At 63.6% G+C, this 25,046-nt stretch overlaps 2 protein-coding genes and 1 long non-coding RNA gene across 5 annotated transcripts; all 3 read left to right on the top strand.

Annotated features, from left to right (window-relative positions):
- The first annotated feature begins 2,277 nt into the window (after positions 1-2,277).
- Positions 2,278-6,620, top strand: PLPP2 (phospholipid phosphatase 2). Its single transcript, XM_032093000.1, has 6 exons — positions 2,278-2,425; positions 4,178-4,329; positions 4,664-4,941; positions 5,126-5,183; positions 5,295-5,471; positions 5,567-6,620. The coding sequence occupies exons 1-6, from the start codon at positions 2,374-2,376 to the stop codon at positions 5,702-5,704; spliced, it is 855 nt and encodes a 284-aa protein (XP_031948891.1). The 5' UTR covers positions 2,278-2,373; the 3' UTR covers positions 5,705-6,620.
- A 3,285-nt stretch (positions 6,621-9,905) lies between these two features.
- LOC116436058 lies at positions 9,906-12,411 on the top strand. The gene is made up of 2 exons (XR_004236914.1): positions 9,906-10,069; positions 11,649-12,411. It is a non-coding gene; the product is annotated as an uncharacterized LOC116436058 (long non-coding RNA).
- A 652-nt stretch (positions 12,412-13,063) lies between these two features.
- On the top strand, positions 13,064-24,732 carry LOC116436057 (transducin-like enhancer protein 1). 3 transcript variants are annotated; one of them, XR_004236913.1, is made up of 21 exons: positions 13,064-13,143; positions 13,511-13,631; positions 14,148-14,296; positions 14,959-15,022; positions 15,489-15,533; positions 18,789-18,851; positions 18,953-19,027; positions 19,582-19,777; positions 20,219-20,241; positions 20,421-20,525; positions 20,670-20,714; positions 20,983-21,138; positions 21,404-21,530; positions 21,617-21,801; positions 21,874-21,950; positions 22,243-22,492; positions 22,699-22,946; positions 23,177-23,320; positions 23,403-23,553; positions 23,889-23,965; positions 24,158-24,243. XR_004236913.1 is itself a non-coding variant. In XM_032092944.1 (21 exons), the coding sequence occupies exons 2-21, from the start codon at positions 13,608-13,610 to the stop codon at positions 24,263-24,265; spliced, it is 2,316 nt and encodes a 771-aa protein (XP_031948835.1). In that variant the 5' UTR covers positions 13,064-13,143; positions 13,511-13,607; the 3' UTR covers positions 24,266-24,732. The 3 variants fall into 3 exon arrangements, 2 of the variants coding, with proteins under 2 accessions (XP_031948835.1, XP_031948836.1); XM_032092944.1 differs by having other exon boundaries at positions 23,173-23,320; positions 24,158-24,732; XM_032092945.1 differs by having other exon boundaries at positions 18,953-18,994; positions 23,173-23,320; positions 24,158-24,265.
- The last annotated feature ends 314 nt before the right edge of the window (positions 24,733-25,046 follow it).

Here is a 25,046-nt window from a genome sequence, read left to right as displayed (position 1 = left end):
GCCAGAAGTCTGTCTTCTTTTTGGAGGCCAAGATACAACAGTCCAGTGTATAATGATGGCAGAAGCAAGAATAGGGGTTCCTGCCTCTGCTGTCTAATCCTCTCCTGCTCTCCACGAGTGCTCTCCTCCAAACGGGGTGGGATTCCCTGTGCCAGGGAGGCCATCCCAGCCTAGGAGGAGGCCCAGAGTTCTCTCTTCCAGTGCTGCAGGTGGAGGGAGCCGTTTATTCCTCTTACAGCTGCCCCAAGTCCTCTAAAACTCTGGTAGCCTGTGGCAGGTCTGGGGCGGTGGAAGGCAGGGGTGCATCCAATCTTCAACCAGAAGAAGCTCCTGGGGGCAAGAGGAATGTTCCTGCTGCAACTGCTTTGTGTTTCCCTACCACAAAGCCTCTCTGTTCCATCACAAACTCCTTAAATTCTCGTCTCCTGCTTGTCCCCAGCTCTGGCTGCCTGCCCGGGCCCTTGGGGGCTCCAGCTGTGCAGCCCCCCAGCTCTGCCCCGCAGAGGTGGGTACGAGGGTGGGCACAGCCCGGGGAAGGAGGGACACAAGCGCGTTCCCCACTTCCTTCGAGGCCCCGAGGAGCAGCGGGAAGCGCGGATCTACTTGAAGCCTTCGGGTGGGACGGCGCTCCCTCCCTCGTCGCATCCTTTGACATGAAACGATGGTTTCGGCCCTGTGTGACCCTAGCGCTGTTTCCGAGGCGGTGAGAGCAGCAGAACCGAATCCCCCGGGCTCTGCAGCACCCCGGGGGAGGGTCCAGGACGGACGCCGCAGCCCCCCGGGCTCCGGGGGTGGGTCCGGGTCGGGCTCCGCCGCCCCCCAGTCCCGGCTGCAGCTGCGGCGCTCGGACGGCAGAGGGCGACACAGCGCCGCGCCCGGGACCCGCCCGCGCCCCCCGGGACCCGCGCCCGGACCCGCCGGACCCAGCCCGGGCTCGCCGCGTTCCGCCCGCGACACCTCCGGGCTGGGCCGGGCCCGGACGGCACCGCCCGGCATCCTCGGGCCCGCGCGGGGCAAAGTCCTGCGGCGGCCGCGCTGCTGCCGTGAGGCGCTTCCCCCTGCGCGCTCCAGCGGAGCCCCACGCTGCCACATCTGTGTCCCCACGGTGGCCCACACCCAGGACTGCTGGGGGCTGTGATGAGGAGGGGGGATTTATCAGCGGTGAGAGAGATCGTGTTAATCTTCACATCCCCTCCGGGACACAGTCTGGGCATCCCCCCAGCTCTCCTGCCTCGAGCGTCTCATCTGTTTGGTTGGGGTCTCTGCAGGCGGCATGTGTGGGGCAAATCCTGCCCCAGCGGTGTGCCAGGGCCGCCATGGCACTGGAGGGCAGGAGGAAGCTGCACTGGGGCGCATCAGGGCAGGGGAAAGCTGGCCCGTGGTCCTGTCCCTCTCCTGAAAATCCAGGGCAGCCCGAGAGCGTTTCCAGCTCTCTTGGCTTCCCACAAGCAGCCTTGACATTCTCCGCAGGCCACTCGCGCTGCACTTCAGCCACCCGCAGTTACCAGCCATGGGTGGTTTCTCTGTTATTTGTTTCCTTCCCCAGACATCCGGCATGGCGCAAACAGCCGGGATGCGACTGTCCCTGCTCCCACCAGGGAATTGCTGTGGGACCCGTGCTCCAACCTTTGCTCCTGTCCCCATTCTGGGTTTCAGCATGTCCCCAAACCCAGCAGGAAGCACCGTGAGCCTGTTCTGCTCCCAGGACGTCTGAGGCTCAGGAAATACAGCCCAGTGTCTCAGCGGGTAAATCAGCTCCTGTCTCACCCTGTGTGTTCACACCGGTGTCTGCTGCATCCACAGGATCCTGGGCGTCCCTCCTTCCCCTCAGAAACACATCTCACCGCAGAGACAGCCCCACCACTGCTCTGCACGAGCCCCCAGCAGAGCAGCAAGCACGTTTCAGAGACTGAATTTTCCTTTTTTCCCTTTTTTTTTTTTCTCGGGACATAGTCCCGAGGCGCGTGGGACTCAGGCGGCTCCCAAAGTGGCCTCGCTCCCTTTCTTCTCCCCCTTCCCCTTGGCGCAGCGACTGGAGGGAGCCGAGCCGAGGCGGGGAGAGCGGCCAGGCGGGGTGGGCATCGGGAGGCTCGGGAGGGCCGGAGACGAGGACGCCGGAGCTGGGCCCGAGGAAGCGGCGGGGGGCGAGTGGGGTCTGGGTCCAGAGAGGTTCGTGCCCCGCCGCGCCCCACACCTGCCCCGGCCCTGCCACCCCCGCCCCGCCCCGCTCCGGCCCGGCCCGGCCCTGGGCGGGGGCACCGGCTGCCGCTCCGCCCCGCCCCGCCCGCCCGGACTTTACCTCCCGGCCGGGCCCGCGCCGTTCCGGGCCATGTGAGCCGCGGGGCCGGGCCGCGGGGCCGCACCGGCTGCGGGATGGAGCGCAGGAAGGTCTTCGTGGCGCTCGACGTGCTCTGCCTGGCGGTCGGTGAGGGCTCGGTACCGGCGCCCCCGCCGCGGGCGGCTCCGGAGCGTCTCCGCGTCCCTCCGGTGCCCTCGGTGGGGCCGCGCCCTGGGCTGGGGCCAGGTCCGCGGGAGGTACCGTGGGCCCGCGATCCCGCCGCGCGTCTGCCCGCTCTGGCCCGTGGCCGGTGCCGCCGGGCCGGGGGCAGCGTGGGAGGCACCTGCCCGGCCGCCGTCCCGGGGCTCCGGGCCTCCGCCGAGAGCCACCGGCGGTGGGGGCAGGCGGGTGCAGGCTCCTGCCCCAGCCCTACGGGGCTCCGTCGGGTGTCCCGGTTCCCGGGGCCGTTCCCTGTTCCGGGAACAGTCCCGTGGAGGGGCGGGGGCCCGGTCCGTCGGCGGGAGGGTCCCTCGGCTCGGGCGGCACCGGGACGCTTCCTCCGCCGCCGCACTGGCCGCCTGCCCGCCGCCGAGCCCAGCGCTCCGCGGGCGGACAGAGCGGGGCCGGGGGCTCCGCAGCTCCGAGCGAGTGGGTTCGGGGCACCCCTTCTAGGACCCCCTCGCCCCCACCCCCCCGGTGCGGGTAAATGTTTCTAAAACTGCCGCAAGGAAGTAACGAATTAAGACGGACTAAAAATAAAGGCCCCGATCGGGATCGCGGCTGGAGCTTCCCTGGCTGCGGGGCGGGGGGGGCCGGGTCCCGGTGCAGCTCGGACCGCGTTTCCCTCCTGTGGGCCGGTGCTTTATATTTTTAGGGGAGCTTTTTTTGGAGGATGAAATTATCCAGAAAGAAAATTGGTGTCTAATTTGAGCTGAAAATGGACGTCTGAGGTGTGCGGGGAGGAGGCGGAGGGACTGGGACCGGTTCCCTGCCCCCGGCAGCGCGGCGGGGGTGGCGGGGCAGCCCCCGGTGCTTCATCGCCGCACTCCCTCCCGCTCGCTCGGTGAGCGCAGGAGGCGGCGGGACCCCCGGGGCGGGGAGGCGGGGACGGGCGGGGACAAAGGTGCGGGCTCCCGGGAGACGGAGGAACAAGGGGAGGCGGAAACCGCCGGGAAAGGCGGAACTGGGAGAGGAGCCCAAGCGAAGGTGGCCTCCGGGGAGGGGGGGCCGCTTCCCTGGGGAGCGTCCTGGGACTCGTTCGTGGCTGTTCCTGAGCAGGGATGGAGCAGGGGCAGGGGGCCTCATGCCAGCGGCGGGCTGGCACGGCTGCTGTGCGGCGCAGAGACCCCCAAACCCCTCTGGATCTCGGGGCCGGTTCTGTCCCGGGGGAGCTCGCAGCATCTCCCGGCGCTGGCTCTCCTGGAGCTGCTGTGAGGGCTCTGCTGGCACCATCTGGGGGCCCTTCCCTGCCCTACAACAGGTTTGCAAGATGCCTGTGCTCATTAAGTTTATGAGCTCTGTCTTCCTAGGCCGAAAGACTGGGCAGTGTGAGGAGAGGGCACAAGATTTGGCCCTGCCACTGTTGTGCCTGGGGAGGAGTGGGGCAGCCATAGGGGCTCTGTGGGTGCCCGTTTGTGGCTGTCTCGTGTGGTATCTGGGTGCTGCAGGCATCTGTGAGCTCTGATAGGGCCCTATCGCTGTCAGGGCAGTGCACTGGTGGGTTCAAGTCCTCCTGCCCTGGGTACAGGTGGCTCAGGACTTCATCGCTGGAGGGGATCCCTCCCTGGCATCGGGGAGCAGAGACTTAGGGACGAGAGATGGGGACACGGTGTGATGCTGTGTGCAGGTGTGGAGCCTGCTGGCTGCTGTCTCCAGTCCTCACCTCTCTCTGCCTTGCAGCATCTCTGCCCTTCATCATCCTGACTCTGGTGAACTCCCCATACAAGCGAGGCTTCTACTGCAACGATGACTCCATCCGCTACCCCTACAAGGCAGACACCATCACCCACGGCCTCATGGCTGGGGTCACCATCAGCTGCACTGTTATCATTGTAAGGAACTGCCACCTCCTTTCCTTCAGGGCAGAGTCATGCTGACATGTTGTATCTGGAAGCTGGGGCCCAGCACAGCCACCTCCAGAGCCCTGGAAGGGCAACAACATCCTCAGCTTGAGCCCCACTCTGCTTGGGGTCAGGAGCTCTCACCAGAGTAGTGAGACCCACGCCCCATGGGGCTGGTTCCCTGCAGGGAGGGGGAGAGGGCCTGTGAGCTCCTGTGGCAGGTGGATGCCAGGGGCTCCTCTGCCACAGAGCCAGAGCATCCTGCACCCCTGGGGAGCTGCTCAGTAGCCCCTGACCCTCAGCTTTTCCCCCCTGGTCTCTGCAGATCTCATCGGGGGAGGCATACCTGGTCTACACCGAACGCCTCTACTCCAAGTCAGAGTTCAACAATTACCTGGCTGCCCTCTACAAGGTGGTTGGGACCTTTCTCTTTGGAGGCGCCATCAGCCAGTCCTTGACTGACCTGGCCAAATATATGATCGGCCGTCTCCGGCCAAACTTCCTGGCTGTCTGCAATCCTGACTGGTCCAAGGTGAACTGCTCCATCTATGTGCAGCTGGAGAATGTCTGCCAGGGAGAGAGCAGGAACATCACCGAGTCCAGGTGAGCCATGGTGCCACAGGTTGTGCCTCTCCCACCTGCCCAGCAGTGCTGGGCTCACAGTGGCAGCCCCAGATGGGTATTGAGGCTCTCCTGTTGCAGGGCAGAGCCTGTGGTGTGGTTAGGGGTCTTGTGGGGACCAGCTGGGAGCTCGCTCATGGCTTGACCCATCCCTTTTGCCACACAGACTGTCCTTCTACTCGGGACACTCTTCCTTTGGGATGTACTGCATGATGTTCCTGGCGGTAAGTGCCGTGCCACAGGAAGCCCCTGTAGGTCCCATGCCCCAAGCACCCCGTCACTGGGCTGGCTGGTGAGCCCTTCCCTGAGTGATTTCTCCCTTCCTTGCTGCCCAGCTCTACGTGCAGGCCCGGCTGGTGGGGAAGTGGGCCCGGTTGCTGCGTCCCACCATCCAGTTCTTCCTCATCGCCTTCGCCATCTACGTGGGCTACACCAGGGTGTCCGACTACAAGCACCACTGGAGTGACGTGCTGGTGGGGCTGCTGCAGGGGGCTCTCATTGCTGTCCTCATTGTGAGTGTCCCCTGTGCAGCCTGGTGCTCGGCTGGGCTCCTGCTTGGCCTTGACAGAAGGGTCCCCAAATCCTCTTTCCCATTGCTCTTTTCCAGGTCCACTACGTCTCTGACTTCTTCAAGCACCGTCCCCCGCGGCAGTGTGAGGAGAAGGACCCAGAGCGCAAGCCCAGCCTGCCCCTCACCCTGAGCGACCCCGACCACAATCACTACAGCTACCGGGGTGCCCCGTGAACCCGGATTGCAGGCCTGCCCCTTGCCGTGCTCCTGGCTCCGGGGACTGGGACGCTGGCTCTGTATTAACTGTTGGCTCCACGACTCTGGTGCCTCTGGCTGTCACAAGTGGGACAGCCCTGCCTGTTCCCACTCCCACAGTGCCACGGCACCTGGCTCCCCGTGCCTGTGGTGCTGCCGTGCTTGCCAGTACCTGGTGATGCCAGCACCCTGCCCGTGGGAAGGGGATGTCCTCACCCCCGTGCATCTGTGTCACACCCCAAGGCTGCTGTCCCAGCCCTCTGTGTGGAGGAAGGGAGGGAGGGGAGGGTGGCTTATGGGGGTGGATTTATTGGGCTGGCAAAGCACACTGAGTGAAGAGCAAACTCCTTGGGAAGTCTGAGATTGCCTGGGCAGAGTGTGTGTTGTCCCTGTCAAATTATCCAGCCTTACAAGTACAAATCCTCACAGGCGCAGAGGGAGGGGGACAGCTGCTGGGCTAGCTATACTTTTTTGGAAAGGATTAAAGCAATCTAGAGCTCTTCTCTGCTCCATTGATTACCTTTAAGAGCAGTCCTGCCTGCCAGCAGCTGCTGTGAGCAAAGGGTGCCTGGGCAGGCTTTTCTCTGGCAGTGCCCGATTCCGCAGTGCTGGGAGCCACAGCTGTTTGCCCCCCGCCTGCTTCACGCCTGGCTTGGGCAAGGGGATGCTCCAGTGTTTGTCCCTCCTGCATCTTCAGCTGATGCTTTAGGGTGTGTGGGGGGGGTAGGGAGACATTTACTGTGGTAAAGGAAAATAAATGGGGATGTGGAGCTGTCCAAATGTCCTGGGAAGGTGGGGGGAATCGGTACAGAGCAGTCCCATCACTGACATGCAGCTGCTTCCAGCACTGGAGTGCTGTGGGTCTCTTTTTAAAATACATGCATTTTCATTATGATGTTGTTTTTAAATTAGATCATCCTTAAAGAATGTTTGTGTCAGGGCTGTTCTCTTATTTCATGGATGCTCCTGGCCTTGGAGTGGATGGGCTTAAGTGTTTGGGGTTTCCTTTTCCTGGGGAAAGGTGTCTGAAGCCCCTCGTCAGCTGTAGGCAGGTGCTGTCAGGGCTGCTAAGCCATTCTCCCAGTTGCACTGGGAAAGCTGGGCATGCCCAGGGCTGCTGGGAGCAGCAGCATCCTCGAGCCAGGTGCTCCTTGCCTGTGATTCCTGTGAGGTGTCACATTCACAGGGGTTGTGCTTTGGCCGGGCAGCCCTTTGAGCTGAAGAAGAGACGTGACCGGCATGGGGCTCCAAGACCCATCCCAGCCAGGTCCATCCTGGTACTGCCTTTGCCCTGATCCAGGAGCCTCCTGCACTCCCCAGCATCACAGCCCTGCTCTGTGAGGGAGGAGGGAAGGCAGGGAGAGGCTCTTGGAAAAAGTGACGCTTTGTGCCTGCAGCTCCCTTGGCTGCTCCAGCAGCTGGAGCAGAGGGAAGGCAGGGAGCTGAGAGCCTTGGAACAGCTGACCCGCGTCTCTCTGCTGCCCACGGGCTGTGGTGGGGACAGGTGACAGGGTCAGGCTGGGCCGCCTGGGGGCACAGGGCCTTCTGACTGCTGGGAAGAAATGAGGGACACCGGGAGGCAGCACCCTGGAAACCTGAGGGTCTCCCCAGTCTCTTTGGGGGTGGGATGGCCAGTCCTGGGGTCAGCTCTTGGCCATGCTCAGTGAGTGCATCTCCTCTGTCCTGCTGGGAACAGCAGGAAGCCCCGGGCTGGCTGTATGGTGTTGATGTGCTTGTGCAGTGTGGGTGACTCCAGTCTAGACAAGCCCTGATCAAAAACAACCTCCCTGTGTGGAGGGAACTCCCTTGCCCTGACACTACTTTTCTGTTTTCCTCCAAGAGCCTTCTTCCCACAAGTGCTTCCCCGCTCCCTCAGCAGGGTCCTTCCCCCATCCCAGCCCTCCAGGCTGGTTGTTTAATATCTGTTGGTGTAAAACAAAGCTGGAGGAAGTGCCAGGGCAGGGCAGCTCTGCCGCAGGGTTTGCAAACAGAGCTCTGCAAAGGCTCAGCTGCTCCTGGAGTTGGGCAGTGAGACACAGCCCAGGTTTGGGAGCTGCCTGCTTGATTTTCCTTTGGCCTGCTGCAGTGCCCAGCAACTGCCCCAGTTCCTGGCACTGCCTCGACAGCTCCTCTGCGTAGCCAGGAACGTGCCTGCTCCCTTCCCTTGAGATCTGATTTCTCCCCTTGGATGGATCTCTGGAAAAACCAGCTGGGCCACAATGCTGCAGTGTGCGGCTCCGAAGGGCAGGGCCGGCTGCTGCGTGTTGGGAGCTTGGCTGCTCCATCCCCCGGCTCACAGATGTGTCCTGCTGCAGGATGGGCTGAGACCTGACCAAACTCGCGGCATGCCAAGGCACATGTAAGCTGCAGGAGCTCCTGAGCCATGTCCAGGCACAGCAGCCTGCTCCAGGTGTGCTCCCTGGCCCATCTCTGGAGGGACAGGGACACTGGCAGCAAGCTGCCTCTGCTAGCTCCTCAGCCCCCATCGGTGCCAGCAGGGCACCTGGGGAAGGCAAAGCAGGTCCCTTGTCTGCTGTGAAGTTTGGGATCCGTCCTAGGCCTGCTCATGGCTTAATGCCACAGCACCCTGACAGTGCTGCTCTGGGCTGGACCCCATTGCCTTGAGGTTGGAGAAGCTGGGCCGTGCTCCTGAGAGGCTGGTACTGCTCCTGGGAGCTGAGGGGAGGGGAAGCAGGGTCCGGGGCTGGGGTGAAGCCTGTGTGCCTCTTTCTCTGTTTAAGGCTTGAGCTTGTACCTGGCCGCATGGGTCAGAGCTGGTAAGAGCTCTGTCCATCCTGTTTGGTGAGTCCCAGGAAGCCCCTCCGGTGTTAGGGGTGAGTTATGGCTCCGGGCAGTGTGACGACTTGTGACTGGAGTGTCCACCCCTTTAAGTGCGTGACTCAGGAGCTGGGGATCCAGTCCTGGTTGTGCTGGGGCAGATTGAGCTGCGGGTTGAAGCCAAGCAGCGTTTGCCTGCGAGGCATGGCTGGGACCTGATGAGAGCCGTCCTGTTCCCCGGCGTCAGCAGCTCCACGCACCAAGCCCTCTGCCAACACGCCTCCTTTCCAAAATAAGTTGCTTCTGGCAGCACACAGCCAGGATCTGGCTTCCAGCCCTGCTCTAGAGGGGGCCCGGAGCTGCCTCCCCCAGCCTGAGCCTCCTGGCTGCTTCCCACCGTGCCACGCAGCATCCTCCCTCCCTTCTCCCTGGCACCTGGGACTCGTGCCGGTTCCACGGGCTTCGATTGCCCTGGCCCCATCCCCGAGTTTCTCCCCGCTCTTGGCTTCTCTCCCCAGCTGCGCGGGGCAAGAGGCGGACGAAGGGGCTGAGCTCCTCTGTGCCTGCAGCAGCTTCCAGGAGCGGGCAGCGGCCCTGCCAGGAAGGATGTTACTCATCCCCTAAACATCCCCTTCCCTGGCCGGCAGCCACGGGAGATGCTGCGGCCAGATGCGCCCGCTGCTCAGGAGCCTGAGGTGGCCCCGGCTCGGGGATGTTCTGGGGGACACCGATGCCATCGCACCCTCGGGTGGGATGTTGGCAGCCCCTGCCCGACCGCAACCCACGCCGCGTGGGGCTCTCCCCCTCAGCGTGGCGTGCTCGGGGAAGCGGTGGGTGCCGGACCAGGACCCGCGGAGGTGGCTGCGCTGGCCCCTGGGGGTTAAGGGAGCCCGGCGCGGTGGGGACCGCGGGGACGGTGCCCGGGCTGGGGTCTCCGAGCGGCATCGGCCCCGGAGGCACCGGCTGGGAGCGGGCACTGTCCCGTCCCGCCGGGGCGGCAGGGGGCAGCAGGAGCCCTGCGGAGCCGCCGAGCGGAGCCCCGGAGCCCCGGCCGGAGAGCCCCCGGTGCCGGCACCGCCCAAGCTCCGGTGTCGCCCGCGATGCCCGGCCCGGCCCGTCCTGCCGGAACACTGCGTGGAGCCAGATGCTCCCTCCAGCCTCTCTTCTCCTGCTCCTCCTCTGATCCCACGAGCGCTGCCTCCCCCACTCCCTTTAATCGACGTTTCCGCTGAAATGTGCTCGGTTCCGCGGATTTCTTTGATCTCGCCAAGGGAAGAAGGAGGCTGTAGAAGAAATTAAATCGGCGCAGAAAGAGGAAAGGCGAAGGGGAAAGCACTCTCGAGGGAGGTTGTTAAATGTCGCCTCTTTCTCATCAGAGCACCAGGCAACCAGGCAAGAACGTCTTCTCGCCGGTGCCTGTCCCGGGTCACCTGCGCTTGGCGCTGGCCGGGGATACCCCTGGGCAGAGCAGGCGCTGGGGTGGCACCGCTGGAGCCGCCCCAGCCCCGCTGGAGCCGCGCTGGCATGCGGGGAGCTGGCAGCCGAGCCCGGGGAAGCAGCCAGAGGGTACGAGCAGCAGTTTGTTTTCTGCCGCTTGCCAGGGTCCGCGCAGAGCTGCAGCGCTGCCAGGGACGTGCTCTCGGGAAGCACTTGGCTGCTGAGCCCCGGCCCTGAGGGGTGGCTGGCTCTTCCCCACCAGCCCTGGCTCCTGCTCAGGGGCAGGTGTGACCCGTGGCTGCGGGTGAGGAAGGTGTTCCTGGGTTCTTTCCTGCCGCTCTCCTGCCATGGCATTTCTACCGAACCAGAGCTGCTCTGCCAGGCCTCCCGTGGCTGCAGGTCCCTCCCGGTCACGGCAGGGATCACCCTGCTGCCGGCCTGTCCCTGCCGCTGGGAGCTGCTGTCTGAGCACTGGCTGCTGGACACTCAACGCCGTGTGAGCCGGGTCATGCCCTGCCAAACCTGCGCCTCTCCCCGGCCCACTCTGCCCGTGCCGGGATGCGCAGTGAGAGCAGCCGTGGTGCTGGATGGTGCTGCCAGAGCTCCGGTACCAGGGATGGGCTAGAGGGACTGCCAGCAAGGACAGGAGAGATGGCAGTGACAGGACTTTCCTTATCAGTGCTGGAATGGGGTTTGCCTACTCCTGCCAACATCGTGGTGATCCTGCAGCCAGGGGTGACAGCCCAGCCTGTTCCTAGTCCCATATCCCGAATGCCTGAGGCCTCCCCGAGCACAGCACAGCGTGCGGGGGCTGCTGCAGGGGGGCTGTCCCCGGGGCAGAAAGGATGAGCAGGATCCTGCCAGGGCCCTTCCTGGGGTCCTTGTTCTCTTCTGCTCCCTCGGTCTCTCCACTCAGCCAGGATCTCATGTGTGTCTTGGCCCCCTCAGCCCCATGGTGTAATGCTGGGAAGCAGAAGGGCAGGGGGGACGGGGTTCCCAGGCTGGGGAGGGAGGTTTAGGAGCAGAGATGGTGCCTCAGTCCAGCTTTAAACTGCTTTTTTTTTTTTTTTTTTGCTATTTTAATATTTTGCCTTAACATGACCTTGGCCAAATTATTTCCCCTCTGTTTGAGATTTATGGGCCTCTTCCAGAAATGATCTGTTCTGTCTACGAAAATAGACATCGTGCTGTTATTACATTTTAAAATATAATAAGGGTTGGGAGACCGCTCTTCTGCTGTTCTCCCCACCAGCCCCCCTCTCTCTACAGAGCACAAACCCCACTGGTTGCTGGTGTGGGGCCAAGAATGGTGCAGTGAGAACAGGGGCATCCCCAGCTCCAGAGAGGGGGAGTCTCTGTCCCTCTCTGCCCTCAGCAGAGCTGGAGTAACTCCATCAGAGCTGGAGATCTCCCATCTGAGATCGCAGCTGCTCTCAGAAAATGCCGGGACTGCCAGGGAACAGACTGGGCAAAATGGGGCTAAAGGAGCTGGGCTTCCCCCAGGGAGATTAAGGGCTGTCCCTGGCTCAGTAAAGGTAGCAGAACCTGGCTCGAAGCTGGAAAATCCTGCTCCCAGCCCGAGGGGCCAGCACAGCCCATCACCCCTCGGGAATGCTGAGTCCTTTGGGCAGGCTCAGGGTGGCCCTTACACAGTCCTGCTCTGTTTCAGTGGGTTTGTTGAGGTTATGATATTGTTCTTCTCTTCCAGGGGCTGGAGGCAAGTTGCTGTCGCTGAGGAGGGGTTCTGGTTCTCCCAATCCATACCCTGCCAGCTCTGCTGGCAACCGGCGTCAGTGGCCAGCCACGGTCTGTCCCGTGAGCCGACCCATCGCTGCCTTTGGACGGCGACAGGACCACGAGGATGGAGCTGTGGTGAGGAGGAAAGGGCTGCTGGCCTGTTCGTGGATTAAGGTTAAAGAGGGGGAGAGGCAGACATACTCCTCACAGCTGCTGCTCCTCAAATGTTTTATTTCCTGCTCAGTGTAAGCCTGGATTGACCTGTAGCAGCAGAAAATGTCGAGCAACCACCGATCTCCCTGAAAGGAGTAAAACCACCAGAAAATCCACGAGAAAACCCAAGTGGGTTGTGTGCACCTTGGCCTTCCGGCTGGAAACACGGGGAGCTCTGTGGCAGCCCTGGTGGGGATGCTGTTGTAGGGCTGCTGGGACGGGGACATGGGGGTCCCTTTCCCAGTCCAAGTATCTGCCCATCCCAAGGGACGTGGGGTGACAGCAGGGACCTGGGGGCCTGCCCCCTCTTTCCTGGCGCTGAAAACCAGGGCTGGCCCAGGAGACTTTCCCAGGAGCTGTTCCCAGGCCACGGCCAGAGCTGTCGGGCAGACGGTTGCTGCGGCTCCCCGCCATCACACGGTGCAGGGAATTCCCGGTGAGGCGGGACCTGCAGCCCGGGGAGGGATGTGTGGGCGGTGTCGGGTTCGCTTATTTTCTTAATTAAAAAAAAAAAAACAAAACCAAAAACAAAGCGGGGGGCGGAGGGACACGGAACGGGACACGACGACTTCTTGTGTTTACCAGCAAAAAGCCCCGAAGCCGAGCCGCTGCTACCCGGGGCGGCGGGAGCAGCGGCTCCGGTGCAACCTCCCCGGTTCCGTTTTGCGGACAAAGCTGCGGTGCCGGAGGCGGCGGTCCTCTCCGCGGGGCTGGGAGGGGCCGTGCCGTGCCCCGAGATCCCGCGTGGGGCGGCGGGGGCGGCCTGTCCCCGGTTCCCTCTCGGTCCCCTCCGGTCCCCCGGCCCCGCACGGGTTAAACCCCGGCGCCGCCCCCTCGTTCGCCGCTCGGCCTCCCTTGATTGACATCCCACGCTCCGGCAGGGCCCGGGCTGGCCAATGGGGAGGCAGCTCCGCGCGCCCCACGTGGGGGCGGCCGCCCGCGCCGCGCTCCCATTGGCTGGCGGCAGGGGCGATTGCCCGCACGGGCCAGGCCCCACGTGGAGCTGGCGCTCGCGCTCGTTCATTGATCGCGCTCCGCAGAGCGGCGGCCGCGCGGGCGGGGCGGGGCGGGGGCTCGGCCCGGCTCGGCTGCACTCGGCTGGACTCGGCTCGGCTCGGCTCGGCCCGGCCCAGCCCGGCTCGGCTCGGCCCGGCTCGGCTCTACCGGGCTCAGCTCGGCTCGGCCCGGCCCGGCCCGCCCCGCCGCAGGGGCGCGCGCCTGGGGCCGGGGCCGGGTCTGGGACCAGCAGCGCGGTGAGTCCCGTCCTGTTCCGTCCCGTCCCGTCCCGGCGGTCCGGTCCGGTTCGGTTCGGCTCGGTCTCCGCCAGCCGGGATCCAGCCCCGCTCGGCGCTGGGTCGGCGGCGAGGCCGGTCCCGCCCCGCGGCCGTACCTGCGGCGGGCGGCGGCGGGGCCATTGTCTGCGCGGCGCGGGGGGCCGGGGCTGGGCGGGTCCGCGGAGCCCGGAGGGAGCCCCGGGGCCCTCGGTCCCCGCGGGCACGGGGGGCGCGGGGGGGCTGCGGGCGGGGCCGGGGCTCCGCGGCTCCGCGGCTCCGCTACGGCTCCCGAAGGGCCCCGCGCCCCCGGGCAGCGCCGGGCGGTGACCCCCGGGTTCTTCTCCAGGGCCTGATCCGGAGCTCGGAGCTGTTTCCAGGCCCCGTCCCGAGCCTGCGGCGGGGCCCGCGCGGCCGGAGGGTTCCGGGCCTGTCCGGTGCCGAGGATGTTCCCGCAGAACAGGCCCCCGGTGAGCCCCGCGTGGCCCCGTCCCCTCGCAGCGGTGCCACCTCGGCCCTCGCAGGGCCTGCGCCCCCAGACCCCAGCTCCCCGCTCGGTGCTGACAGTGTTTGATGCTCGGGAGCGATGCTGTGCTTCTTCCCAAAGCGGTGCTGAGCCCCAGCGCTGCGGGGCTGGGCTGTGTGAGGTGCTGGGAGCAGGATCCACTGGGGCACGATGGTGGGACGGTGATGGGCAGGCAGGGAGCTCAGCAGCTGGGCGAGGACAGGCCACCAGGTCTGTGCCATGCCCAGTGCCAGCCATGGTCATTAATCCTCTCTGGCTCAGTGGCCAAACTGATGCTGACAAGGCCCTTGGTGCCTGGTTGTGACCAGAGTTCTCTCCAGTAACTCCTCCTGCAACCTCCTGCATGTGCTGCTCTCCCAAATGTGCCCGTAGCCTCTTTCCCGGGTGCAGGACACCCCTGGGGGATGTGCCAGCCTTGCTGGGCAGCAGCAGTGACCCCGGAGGTCCCATCTCTGCCCAGGCCCATCTCCAGGCACCCTCCGCTGCCTCGGGAGCCGCTGTTGCTGCCAGTGCCATCCCCAGCACCCCCCAGTCCCTCAAGCTGACTTACCCAGAGACTTTGGATCGCATCAAGGAGGAATTCCAGTTCCTGCAGAACCAATACCACAGGTGAGAAGCTGCCAGAGTTCCCATGCCAACGCGTGAACTGGGCACTTCACTGGTGCTGGCCAGCAACAGGCTCCTGCTGGCACTGGGCAGCACCGTCCGGTGTGGCTGGTGGACCGGTCCCTCCAGAGGATGGCTGTGCCAAGCACCACCGTGGTAGCTTGAAATGACACTGTTTGAAGGGGAAGCTCAGCCTCTGCCTGCCAAAAGCCCCAGGAGGAGGTGCTGGCTTCTAGCACCCAGCTCCTGGGATGAGCCAGAGTCATCACTTAGACCTGGAGTCCCTCTGATCCGTGAGGCTGCTGTCCAGGATCACCTCCCCTTCCCCACACTGTGCGGGGCAGAGCAAGGTCTGAAATGCAGCTAAGCTTTGCAGCTCACTCCATTTGGGAAGCAGATGCTGGGGAGGGGGTTAAGAGTCCATGCAAATTGCTCCCTGATGCCCAGATCCCTTTGCCGTCCATCTCTTCTTTATCAGCCTCTTCCCGCCCTCTTTCAGGTGGTTTTCTTGGCTTGTGCTGGGAGATGGGATTGAAGCTGAGAGGAGGCTGAAGTGTGTGGTACACTGGGAGGGCTTGTCCTCTGTCCAGCCAGGGACATCCTCTCACTGGGAGGACCAAGGGGTGGTCGCTCCTTCTCCTTCTCTCTCCTCTTTATTTTTACAGCTTGAAGTTAGAATGTGAAAAGCTGGCAACAGAAAAAACAGAAATCCAGCGTCATTATGTCATGGTTAGTGAGCTCCACCTGAAAGGAGAAGGGTGGTGTGGGATCTCCTCTGAACCATCAAAGGACATGCAGGGATGCTTTGCCTTCCCCTTGCTTTTGGGTTATGTGACCTGGCCCTGAGATCTGGTTCCTGTGGCTGTTACTGCCTGGTTTTCCCCCAAAAAGAGCCGTGGTGTTGGAGCAGGACTTGCTGCCGCAGCTTGTGGTGGCAAAGCTGCTCCTGTGGGATTGTCCCCATTCCTGCAGGAGCCCTGGGAGGACTGTGTCCATCCTGTGGGCTGCAGCCACGTGCCAGAGGAACCTCTGCTCCTGGAAGAGGAGCTGGGGACCGTGTTGTCCCCGTGGTCTGGCCACATCATGACTGTTTGTGGCCAGGCTGACGTGGTGTGCCAGCACCGGAGAGGACTTTCTGCTTGTGAATTCCCCTGGTCTCCAGAGCCATGCTGATGCTGCCTTCTCTCCCTCACAGTACTACGAGATGTCCTATGGCCTGAACATCGAGATGCACAAACAGGTGAGTCTGGGTGGGTTGGGAGCTCTGTCTACCTCCTTGGTCCCAGCTCCCTGGCCCCACCTTGCCATCTGGGCTCTTCAGGGCTGTCCCCACAGACGACATGGGATGTTGCTCCCTGCTGTAGCCCAGGGAAGGCTGTGCTTGTGGGGGATGTGTCCCCTTCCCTGTACTTTGGAAGCTTTGTGGTGCTCTGTGTCATGGCCTTGCCTGTCTCCTTAGCTCTCCAAACACATATCTGTGCTCTGGTTGCTGGGTTCAAGGTGCCCTGCCTGGACTGTGATGTGCTTGTTGTGTCAAGCAGAGAGCAGTGGTGGAGGACTTGTGCTTGCATGGCTGCTCACACCAGTTGTGAGTGGTCATGGGGGGACTGTTGTGAAGGAGACTGGCTCCTTCCTCAGGGCAAGGGGGGCTACAGAGTCACAGCAGGGTGGTGGGCTGTGGCTTGACACCTTTGCAAGTGTCTGCTGCCCACTGGCCAGGGAGCAGCTCATCTGAGGACCAGGGCTGAGGAGCATTCTGAGGACAAAAATGGGTTTTGGGGTGTGGGTGCAGAGTGGGCTCTCCGGGGGCTCAGGGCTGCGCATCTTCCCTCGCTGCTTCCCCATCCGTCCCTCCCTTCCTCAACTCCCTCCCTCCCTTCCTCCCTTCCTCCCCTGTGCCGAGCTCCGGGTCACCAGCTGCTCTGAGACAGAAGGTTTCTTCTCATCTATTTTTAAAGAGGCTGCGGAGGAGCCTGGCGAGGCGCGCTGCCGCCGCCTTCCTGCCCGCCCCGCGCCCGCCGACGCCAACTGTTGCGCGGGAGCTGCTCGGGTGGGCACCGTGGCCGTGCTGGCCTCTGTCCCCACCACAGGGCAGGTTGTCAGCCACACCTGCCAGCTTTGTGCCCGCTGGGAGGGTATTCCTGCCAGTCTGGGATGCCCTCCTTGTCCTGGCATCCCTGCTGAGGCTGAGGTGTGAAGCTGCCCTTCTGACAGATGATGCCAAGGGTCCACCCTGCCCGGAGCCTCTCCCTGGAGGGCTGTGAGCTCCTCTCCTCTGGCTGCTGGTTCTCTCCCAACCCTCTCAGGCTCGTGTTTTCTGCCAGCCCCAGGTGCCGCTGGCTGCCGGCCAGTGAGCTGTCGGCACTTTTAACAAGGGCCCGTAAGTCTGCTCTGACAGCCAGCGGCCATTGTGTGAGGAACGGGAACTGCCGGCGCAGGAGCCGCGGGTTATCGCTGCCCTGGAGGGATTGGGTTGCTGTTTCCCCTCCTCTTCCCCCAAATCCTGCTCTGCTCATGGGCACAGGCAGGTCCTGAGCCCCCGAGGCAGCAATCGCCCGATGGCCATGGATGGAGGCTGGGTAGTGCCGTGGTGTGGCCTCTGTCCTTGATGTGCCCAGTGTCCTCAGGGGCTCCCCAGGTGCCCAGCAGTGCTGGCATCAGCGTGGGCCAAGGCGTGGGGTTTTGCTCTGGGTTTGTTCAGAGGGAAATGGGGCTGGGGGCTGACTGTGGTGGTGCAGCTCTCCAGGCAGCCACAGGCTTGGCAGGAGAAGATCAAGATGGAACGAGCAGGAGACGTTAATATTTTATTGTTGCTTTGTTTTTGGCATGGAAGGGGCCTGTAGCTTTCTGTAAAACCACCTCCCCGAATCTGCCTGGCCTTGGACTTGCTCACCGCGAGCCAGAGGGGAGGTGACCGTGCTGGTGGCTGGGGGGGCTGCAAACAGCGTGATCATTTTTCATGCTGAGAGCGTTAAAGTGCCAGTAAATTGCACATTAACGAGTGCGAGTGAATTGGAGGCAGCTCTCCCCAAGGAGCTGCTGCCCATCAGTGCATTAGGGAAGAGAATCCATCACTGCCGGCCCCGAGAGACAGCTAAATCCTTCCCAGAACTGCTGGCTGCCAAATCTCCTTGCTCCCCCCTCTCCCTTTCTTTTCTTTCTCTTTTTTTCCTCCCTCAGAAGGGGAAGTGAGGCAGGTGCCAGATTGTTTCTGTGCTCTGGGGCTGGCAAGAGCAGGTCGGCAGCTGCTCTGGAGGGCAGCATAGAATGTCCCTGGGTCTCTGTCCCCACACCAGCCAGGCAGTGCTGTGGCCCCTCACCCTGGCACTTCAGCACCTGCACCAGCTGGGCGTGGGAGATGTGCCCAAGGTCCTGGAGGGGACATCCAGGGGTCAGCTCTGTCCCTGGGACCCTTCAGCCTCCTCTGGGGGCTGATAAGGGGGTCTGGGTTCCAACCCCTCCTCTCAGCCCTGTGCTGGCTCCACAGTGTTTTTATCCTCCCCACCAGGGTGGCCTGGGAGCTCCTTGGGGCTTGAGACAGCATCTTACCTGGACTCCCATGCCCGGGACTTCCCCTGCCCGGGATATCCCCTGCCCATCCAAGAGCAGAGGGATCCCTCCCCCGGCTGGGTTTAGGGAGAGCTGCTGATCTTTGTCCCCTCTCTGGTGCTGGGGACGAGTCCCCAGCTCTGCGTGTTGCCTCGAGCAGTGTCTGCTCTCTTGGCCCTCAGCAGGGGCAGGGGCCTGTCCCCACAGCCTCTGGGACTTCTGGCCAGGGATGTGTCTGTGAGGCGGGCGATGGTTGAATGTCTGTGCTCTCCTCTCACCCGAGCTGTGCAGGGTGGGGCCAGCGGGGGCCCTGGAAGCTGGCAGGGGGGTGCCATAGGAACATAGGGCCCTGGAAGCTGGCAGGGGGGTGCCATAGGAACATGGGGCCCTGGAAGCTGGCAGGGGGGTGCCATAGGAACATGGCATGGCACAGCACGATGCTGCTCTCCCTCCCTGCGCTCCACACTCTTGATTGCCAGTGGCACTTGAGTGTTGCAGAAAAACAGCAGCTGGAAGGAGAGCACCTCTCCAGGGCTTCCTGAGGGCTGTGAGGGCGGCAGGTAGCAGGCGTGGTGCCGGCAGGAGGCTGCGTGGAGGGCAGGGTGGGGGGAGCCTGCAGGGGCCATGGCTGCAGGGCTGGGGGCTTGCTTGGGGATGGCCTCGGTGGCACGGGCCGTGAGGCTTCATGTTCCTGGCAGGGAGGAGCTGGAAGGCGTCCCAGGGCTCTCAGGGTGGGGATGGAGGATGCTGGTTTTTGAAAGGGGTGTTGTTAGGAACAGGAATGGTCGTGCTGAGCAGCAGCCCTTGGGGCTGAGTGCCAGTACCCTGAGGCTGCCTGGGCCAAGCACCCGTGGTGAGGGGGCTCTCCTGGAAGCATCAGGGCCCCTCAGCGTGGGGTCTGCTCTGCCTCTTGCCCTGATGGGCTCTGTCTCTCTTCCCCTGCCAGACAGAGATCGCCAAGCGGCTCAACGTGATCTGCGCCCAGCTCATCCCGTTCCTGTCTCAGGAGGTGGGTGAGCCCTCGGGCCCCAGCCAGGTGTGCTCCAGAGCTCCTTTGGGGCCCAGGGAAAGAAACCAGCCTGCCCCAGCCCCGCTCTTCTCTCCCCACAGCACCAGCAGCAAGTGGTCCAGGCTGTGGAGCGAGCGAAGCAGGTGACTATGACCGACCTGAACGCGGCCATCGGGGTACGTCAACCCTCTGCCCAGCACTTCCCGCCACTCCTGGGCCAGGGCTGAGGGGCTCTGTCATGATGGCACCTCCCGGGCTCCTGCCGTCCCTGGGCTGGAGACGCCTCCTGCCCCTCATGCCTTCTCCCACCCGAGGCTGAGTCAAGGGGAGGAGAGGGGCAAACCAGGCTGGTTTGGGGGCTGCCAGCAGGACTCAGGATGCAGGAGGTGCACCTGGGGGCGGGGGTGGTGGCTGGTGCATGTCACTGTGTCCTGACGCCTTGTGGCCCGGGTGGAGGGGGGATCACCACCATTCCCACTCAGTTATTCCCTCGAGACTGCAGCAGCACAGTGCTCTGGGTACAGGCAGGGTCCCCCATCCAGCCCAGGGTGGGAGGGGTCGGTGGGAGGGATGTGGTGGCCCCCAGAACATTCCTGGGGGCACCCCGGGTGCATGCCCTGCCCCTCCACACCCAGGCCCCGTTGCTGACTGACCCAGGGCTGCCTCTTGCCCCTCACTTGCCCAGCAGCTGTCCTGGCACAGCCCTTCGACTCTGCTCTCTCCTCTCCAGCACCAGCTCCAGACCCAGCACCTCTCGCACCACGCTCCCCCCATCCCGCTGACCCCGCACCCCTCTGGAATGCAGCCCACTGGCCTCGCTGGCATCAGCAGTGCCTCAGGGCTGCTGGCACTCTCAGGGGCACTGGGGGCCCAGGCGCAGCTCCTGGCCAAGGATGACCGAGGAGTCCATGACACGGAGCCCAGGGGTGAGTGTGGGGAGAGCCAGGGCTGGAGGTGGTTGGATCTGAGTGAACCTGGGAGCAGGTGGTGCGGGGCCCTGGGGCTCCCTCTGCTCCCCATACCCTTCTTACCTGGGCACTTCCCTGGGGTGTGGGCCACTTGTCCATGCTTCAGGGCTGCTGACTGGGCTGGAGGGGCAGGGGGCTTACAGCTGCAAGGGGTTTGGGTGAAGGACATCCTCCACTGATCAGCACCCTTGTTGGAGGGTGGTGAGGTGGGTTGGTTGGGGGGTAATCCTTGGAGGGGGCCCAGGACCACCCTGCTGCTGTGGTGCTGGTCTGGCCCTGCTGGGAACGCCCCAGCACCCACGGGTGAGGCAGGTGGCTTTCCTGGGGGACTCTTGGCGGTGACACAGCGTGTCTCCCTTTCCCTCCTCCTCCTCGTGCTGCGCCTCTGCGTTGCCACAGCGACAGACCGAGACCCCGGCCCCGTAAGTGCCTTTTTCTTCTCTTGCACCATTCTGTGGCGGCACCGGCTGCAGTCAGGACAGAGAGCTGGGCTGGGGCTCTCCACGCTCCAGGAGTCAGCTGCAGCCCTGTCTTGGTGCTGCCTGTCTCAGGAGCTGGGCACAGTGTCCCCAGCGACTGACACTGTGTCCCCTCACCCCAGAGCTCCCTGGCGCTGTCAAACGGGGAGCGGGCACGAGCCATCGCCGAGTACCTGAGCAGCAGCAAGAAGAGGAAGGTGGAGGAGAAGGACTTTGTTACAGACTATGTGAGCCCAGAGCTGGGGGGCTCGGGGTGGCCCCATCCTCTCCTGTGGGGCAATGAATGGAGCTGCCTGTGCCTCTGGCACAGCTCCAGGCAGGAGTGAAGCCGGCTGCAGCCCCTTTGGCTCCAACCGTGCTCTGTGTTTCAGGGCAGCGATGCAGACAAAAGTGAAGACAACTTGGTGGTGGATGAGGTCAGTGTGCTGGGACACTGGGAAGGGGCTGGGGTCAGTGTGTGCTGTCTATTCCTGAGGGTGGGGCTAACAGGCTGCTCCAGGCAGAGGTGGGCATCACAGGGAGCTGCCAGTGGGAGTTGTGCTCCTTGACCCTTGCCAGCAGCAGCAATGAGTCCCAGGATCCAGGCTGGCAGCCTGGCCCTTGCTTGAGCCACCAGCTCCCCAAACCTGGGACGTCTCTGCTCTCCTGCCTGCTCTGCTGCCTGCTGATTTTCCTTCCCCCCAGGACCCCTCTTCCCCGCACAGCGTCCACTCCTACTCATCCCGGGAGAATGGGGTGGAGAAGGTCCCACTGGGCAGGAAGGAGGCCATGCCCCTCAGTCCAACCTCCATGGCCTCCTCCAGCAGCACATCCCCGTCTCGGAGCAAGGATGCACCCACGGTACGTGTGATTCGCTTGGGGCTTGTGCTGGCATAGAGGGCTCAGCTGACACAGTGGCCAGACATGGGTCCCTCTGCCTCCAAACCCATGGGGCAAAGTGCTGGACGGACAGGGAGGGGCTCCTGCTCCCTTGGATCTCAGCTCAAATCCCCTCCCACAGACCCTGCATCATTGTCTGGGCTGGGCTGTCATTGAGGGGGAGCTAACAGAGACCCTCTGGCACGGGAGTGGTGCAGTTGCCACATCCCCATTCTGTTCCTGGCAGGTGGAGAAGGCAGGGACGCCCAGCCTGAAGTCCAGCACCCCCACCTCCCAGGGTGACACCATCCCGGGCTCCAGCAGTGCCCAGCAGTTTCGTGCCACCACTGCCAAGGTCCCCGTGGACCCCCTGGGTGAGCTTGGCCTCGCCGGGGCCTGGGTGGGTCTCCAAGCTCTGTCTCCAGGGCCCCATCCCTTCACTCTGCCTCTCCCCCACCAGCCCTGGGCCTGAGGAATCCGCTGGGAGTGCAGAGCCCTTACTCGGCCGCCTTCGGCTTGGCCCACCCTGCGGTCAACGGGGACGTGGCCGGGACTGGTGCCTACGCCAGTCTCCACCTCATGTCCCCGCAGCTCAACGGGGCTGCGGCCGCCGTGGGAGCCGGCGGCTACGGGCGCTCGCCCCTGGTGCGTGACCTCGTCCGTGTGGGGCTGTGGGGCCACGGGGTGTGAGCTGCTCTCACCTGCTGTCCCCTGCAGGTGGGCTACGACCCGCACCCCCACATGCGCGTCCCAGGGCTGGTGGCCGGCATGCAAGTGGGGACCTCGGGGAAGCCGTAAGTGGGGCCGAGCTGGGCAGGGGCTGCGCTGGGGCAGGGGGTGGGGTGGCTTGTGGGGCTGAAGCTGGGAGGTGTGGACAAGCTGGGGTTAGCAGGGATGGGGAGCACAGCCTGGGGGGAAACCTGGGTGGTGATTCTTGTGTGCCCGACTGGCATCATCGGGTGTGTTCTGCTCACAGCTCTGACTCCAAACCGCGCTGCCTGTGTCAGACCCGCTGGGACCCGCGTGGCACCGGCCACTGTCCACACAGGATTCTGGGCTGGTTCTCACTGCTCTGCTCCCTTCCAGTGCCTACTCCTTCCACGTCAGCGCCGATGGGCAGATGCAGCCGGTGCCTTTCCCCCCCGACGCCCTCATCGGCTCCGGCATCCCCCGGCACGCGCGGCAGCTGCACACCCTGACCCACGGCGAGGTGGTCTGTGCTGTCACCATCAGCAACTCCACGCGACACGTCTACACCGGGGGCAAGGGCTGTGTCAAGGTGTGGGACGTGGGGCAGCCGGGCACCAAGACGGCCGTGGCTCAGCTGGACTGCCTGGTGAGGAGGAAGAGGAGGAGGAGGAGGAGGAGCAGAAAGGCCTCAGGGGTGGGGCTGGGAAGGGGAAGGTGCCCCTGTTCCAGTGGAGGGGACAGAGGGGCCTTTCATGTGTGCAGTGAGAGAAAGAGATGCATCTCCTGCGAGCCCCTGTGTGCTCATGCTCACCTCCTTCTTGCCTTGCCCTGTGCCCTGCCACCCCCGTTCAGAACCGTGATAACTACATCCGTTCCTGCAAGCTGCTCCCCGACGGCCGCAGCCTGATCGTGGGGGGGGAGGCCAGCACCCTCTCCATCTGGGACCTGGCAGCGCCCACGCCCCGCATCAAGGCTGAGCTCACCTCCTCTGCCCCCGCCTGCTACGCCCTGGCCATCAGCCCTGATGCCAAAGTCTGCTTCTCCTGCTGCAGCGACGGCAACATCGTGGTGTGGGACCTGCAGAACCAGACACTGGTCAGGTGAGTCTGGGGCAGGGGGGAGCATGGACAGGACTGCTGGGGACTCCTCGGGCCAGGGACCACTCAGTCCCCTGCAGCCCCTCCCTGTGTCTAACCTGGGCCGTGGGACAGTGCCTGTGCTTGCAGCCCCTGTCTGCTGGGTGCTGCCCTGCCCCACACTCCATGCTGCAGGCACTGGCTGCCCTGACAGCTGTGCCCTCGCCCTCTCCATCCCCCTCTTTCCCAGGCAGTTTCAAGGCCACACAGATGGTGCCAGCTGCATCGACATCTCCAATGATGGCACCAAGCTGTGGACAGGGGGGCTGGACAACACCGTGCGCTGCTGGGACCTGCGGGAGGGGCGGCAGCTGCAGCAGCACGACTTCAGCTCCCAGGTAAGGGCTGGGGCCCTCTGGCAGCACCATGGGGCCAGGTGGGACCTGCTGAGCCACAGTGTGACCCTGTCTGTCCCCTCAGATCTTCTCCCTGGGGTACTGCCCGATGGGAGAGTGGCTGGCAGTGGGGATGGAGAGCAGCAACGTGGAGATCCTGCACGTCACCAAACCTGACAAGTACCAGCTGCACCTCCATGAGAGCTGTGTCCTCTCTCTCAAATTCGCCTCCTGTGGTAGGCACGCCTCTTCTGGCCCCCCTTGCTCTGGAACCTCATGGATGCCACCTCTACTTCTGGCCGTGTGTCGCAGGGCTCGTTGCACTGGGGCAAGCATTTGTTCTGGTAGCCAGCCCTGTCCCCGGTGAATGACAGCCTGAAAAGGGGTATCCATCCCTCCTGGAGCAGTGCTGGCTGCTGGAGCCAAACTCCCCTTTGTGTTCCCTTGGCTCATGGGTGGCAGAGTTGTGGTTGCCTCATCCCCACCGTGTGTTTCACAGCCTGGGCAGGCTGTGGGATCCAGCTGCTGGGCCTGGTTTGGTAACAGGAGGCTGCTTTTTGTCCCTCCACAGGGAAGTGGTTCGTGAGCACTGGGAAGGACAACCTGCTCAATGCCTGGCGGACGCCCTACGGAGCCAGCATCTTCCAGGTGAGCAGCCAGCAGGGTTGGGGGTTGCTCGGAGTGAGGCTGCCAAGAGCTGCCCAGTACAGCCCATCCATAAATGTGTGTTAGCAACAACGAGCCCCTAAACTGATCCCTGCAGCCACCCCAGCTCCCCAGGGAGTGGGGGTGGGACCTTGCCCTGGGGCTGCTCCTTGTGCTTACTCCTGTTCTCTCCAGTCGAAGGAAACCTCCTCCGTCCTCAGCTGCGACATCTCCACGGACGACCAGTTCATCGTGACTGGCTCAGGGGACAAGAAAGCGACAGTTTACGAGATCATTTACTGAGCCCAAGAGGTGCCAACTGCAGGACAGGCAGGTGTCCACGTGGATGGACAGGTGGACTCTACCTGCCCTGCTGCTGACTTCCCAAAGAACGTGCAGCCAGTGGCTGTGGCATCCCAGCTGGAGGAGAGCGGAGAGGGGTGGAGGTGGCCCTGGGACCGTGGCCAGGCATCGTGCAGGCTGCTGCTCGGGGTGGATTTCCTGGGGACTTTCTCCTTGTTTTGTTCTTTGTGGGTTTCTTTCTAAATCTAGACTGTGGGAGTTGGAGATGGGGGGGGAGGTCTGGCATTGTTAGGGGTTTTATTTGGGTGCTTTTTTATTTTTAACTTTTTGTTGTGGGGGTTTTTATTTGTTTAAGGCTCTGGGCCTGCCAGGGTGGATGGGCTCTGGCCTCACTTCCCTCTGTGCCTCCCAGGGTGTATTTAATAATAAAAACAAACCAAAAAAAGGCAGCTGTGCCTTGTCCTGGGCAGTAGCCTCAATGCTTTGTGGCAGCGGGATGGAGCCAGGTGAGAAGGGGTGAGACCATGGCAGGAGCCTTGTCCCCTTTGGTCACAACTTGCTCCTCCTTTTCTGTGCTGAGGGGGGGTCTGAGGCAGCTCCGCTGTGGGCAGAGCCCGTCCCTGGCCCTGGCTGTGGTGGGGAGCAGGAGCCAGGCCTGGCGGTGTGGGCAGGGAGTGGAGCGTGGCGGAGGCTCTGCGGTGCCGCTGGTGGAGCAGCCTCGGGCTCCGTGGGGTGTGGGGGGAGAGGCCGGCACCGGAGGAAGTGGTTTTTGAAGGAAATG

This window comes from Corvus moneduloides, chromosome 28 (genome assembly GCF_009650955.1).
Source record: "Corvus moneduloides isolate bCorMon1 chromosome 28, bCorMon1.pri, whole genome shotgun sequence".
NCBI classification, from domain to species: Eukaryota; Metazoa; Chordata; class Aves; order Passeriformes; family Corvidae; genus Corvus; species Corvus moneduloides.
The sequence above is the reverse complement of the archived record's forward strand: the minus strand, read 5'-3'. Positions and strand labels throughout refer to the sequence as shown.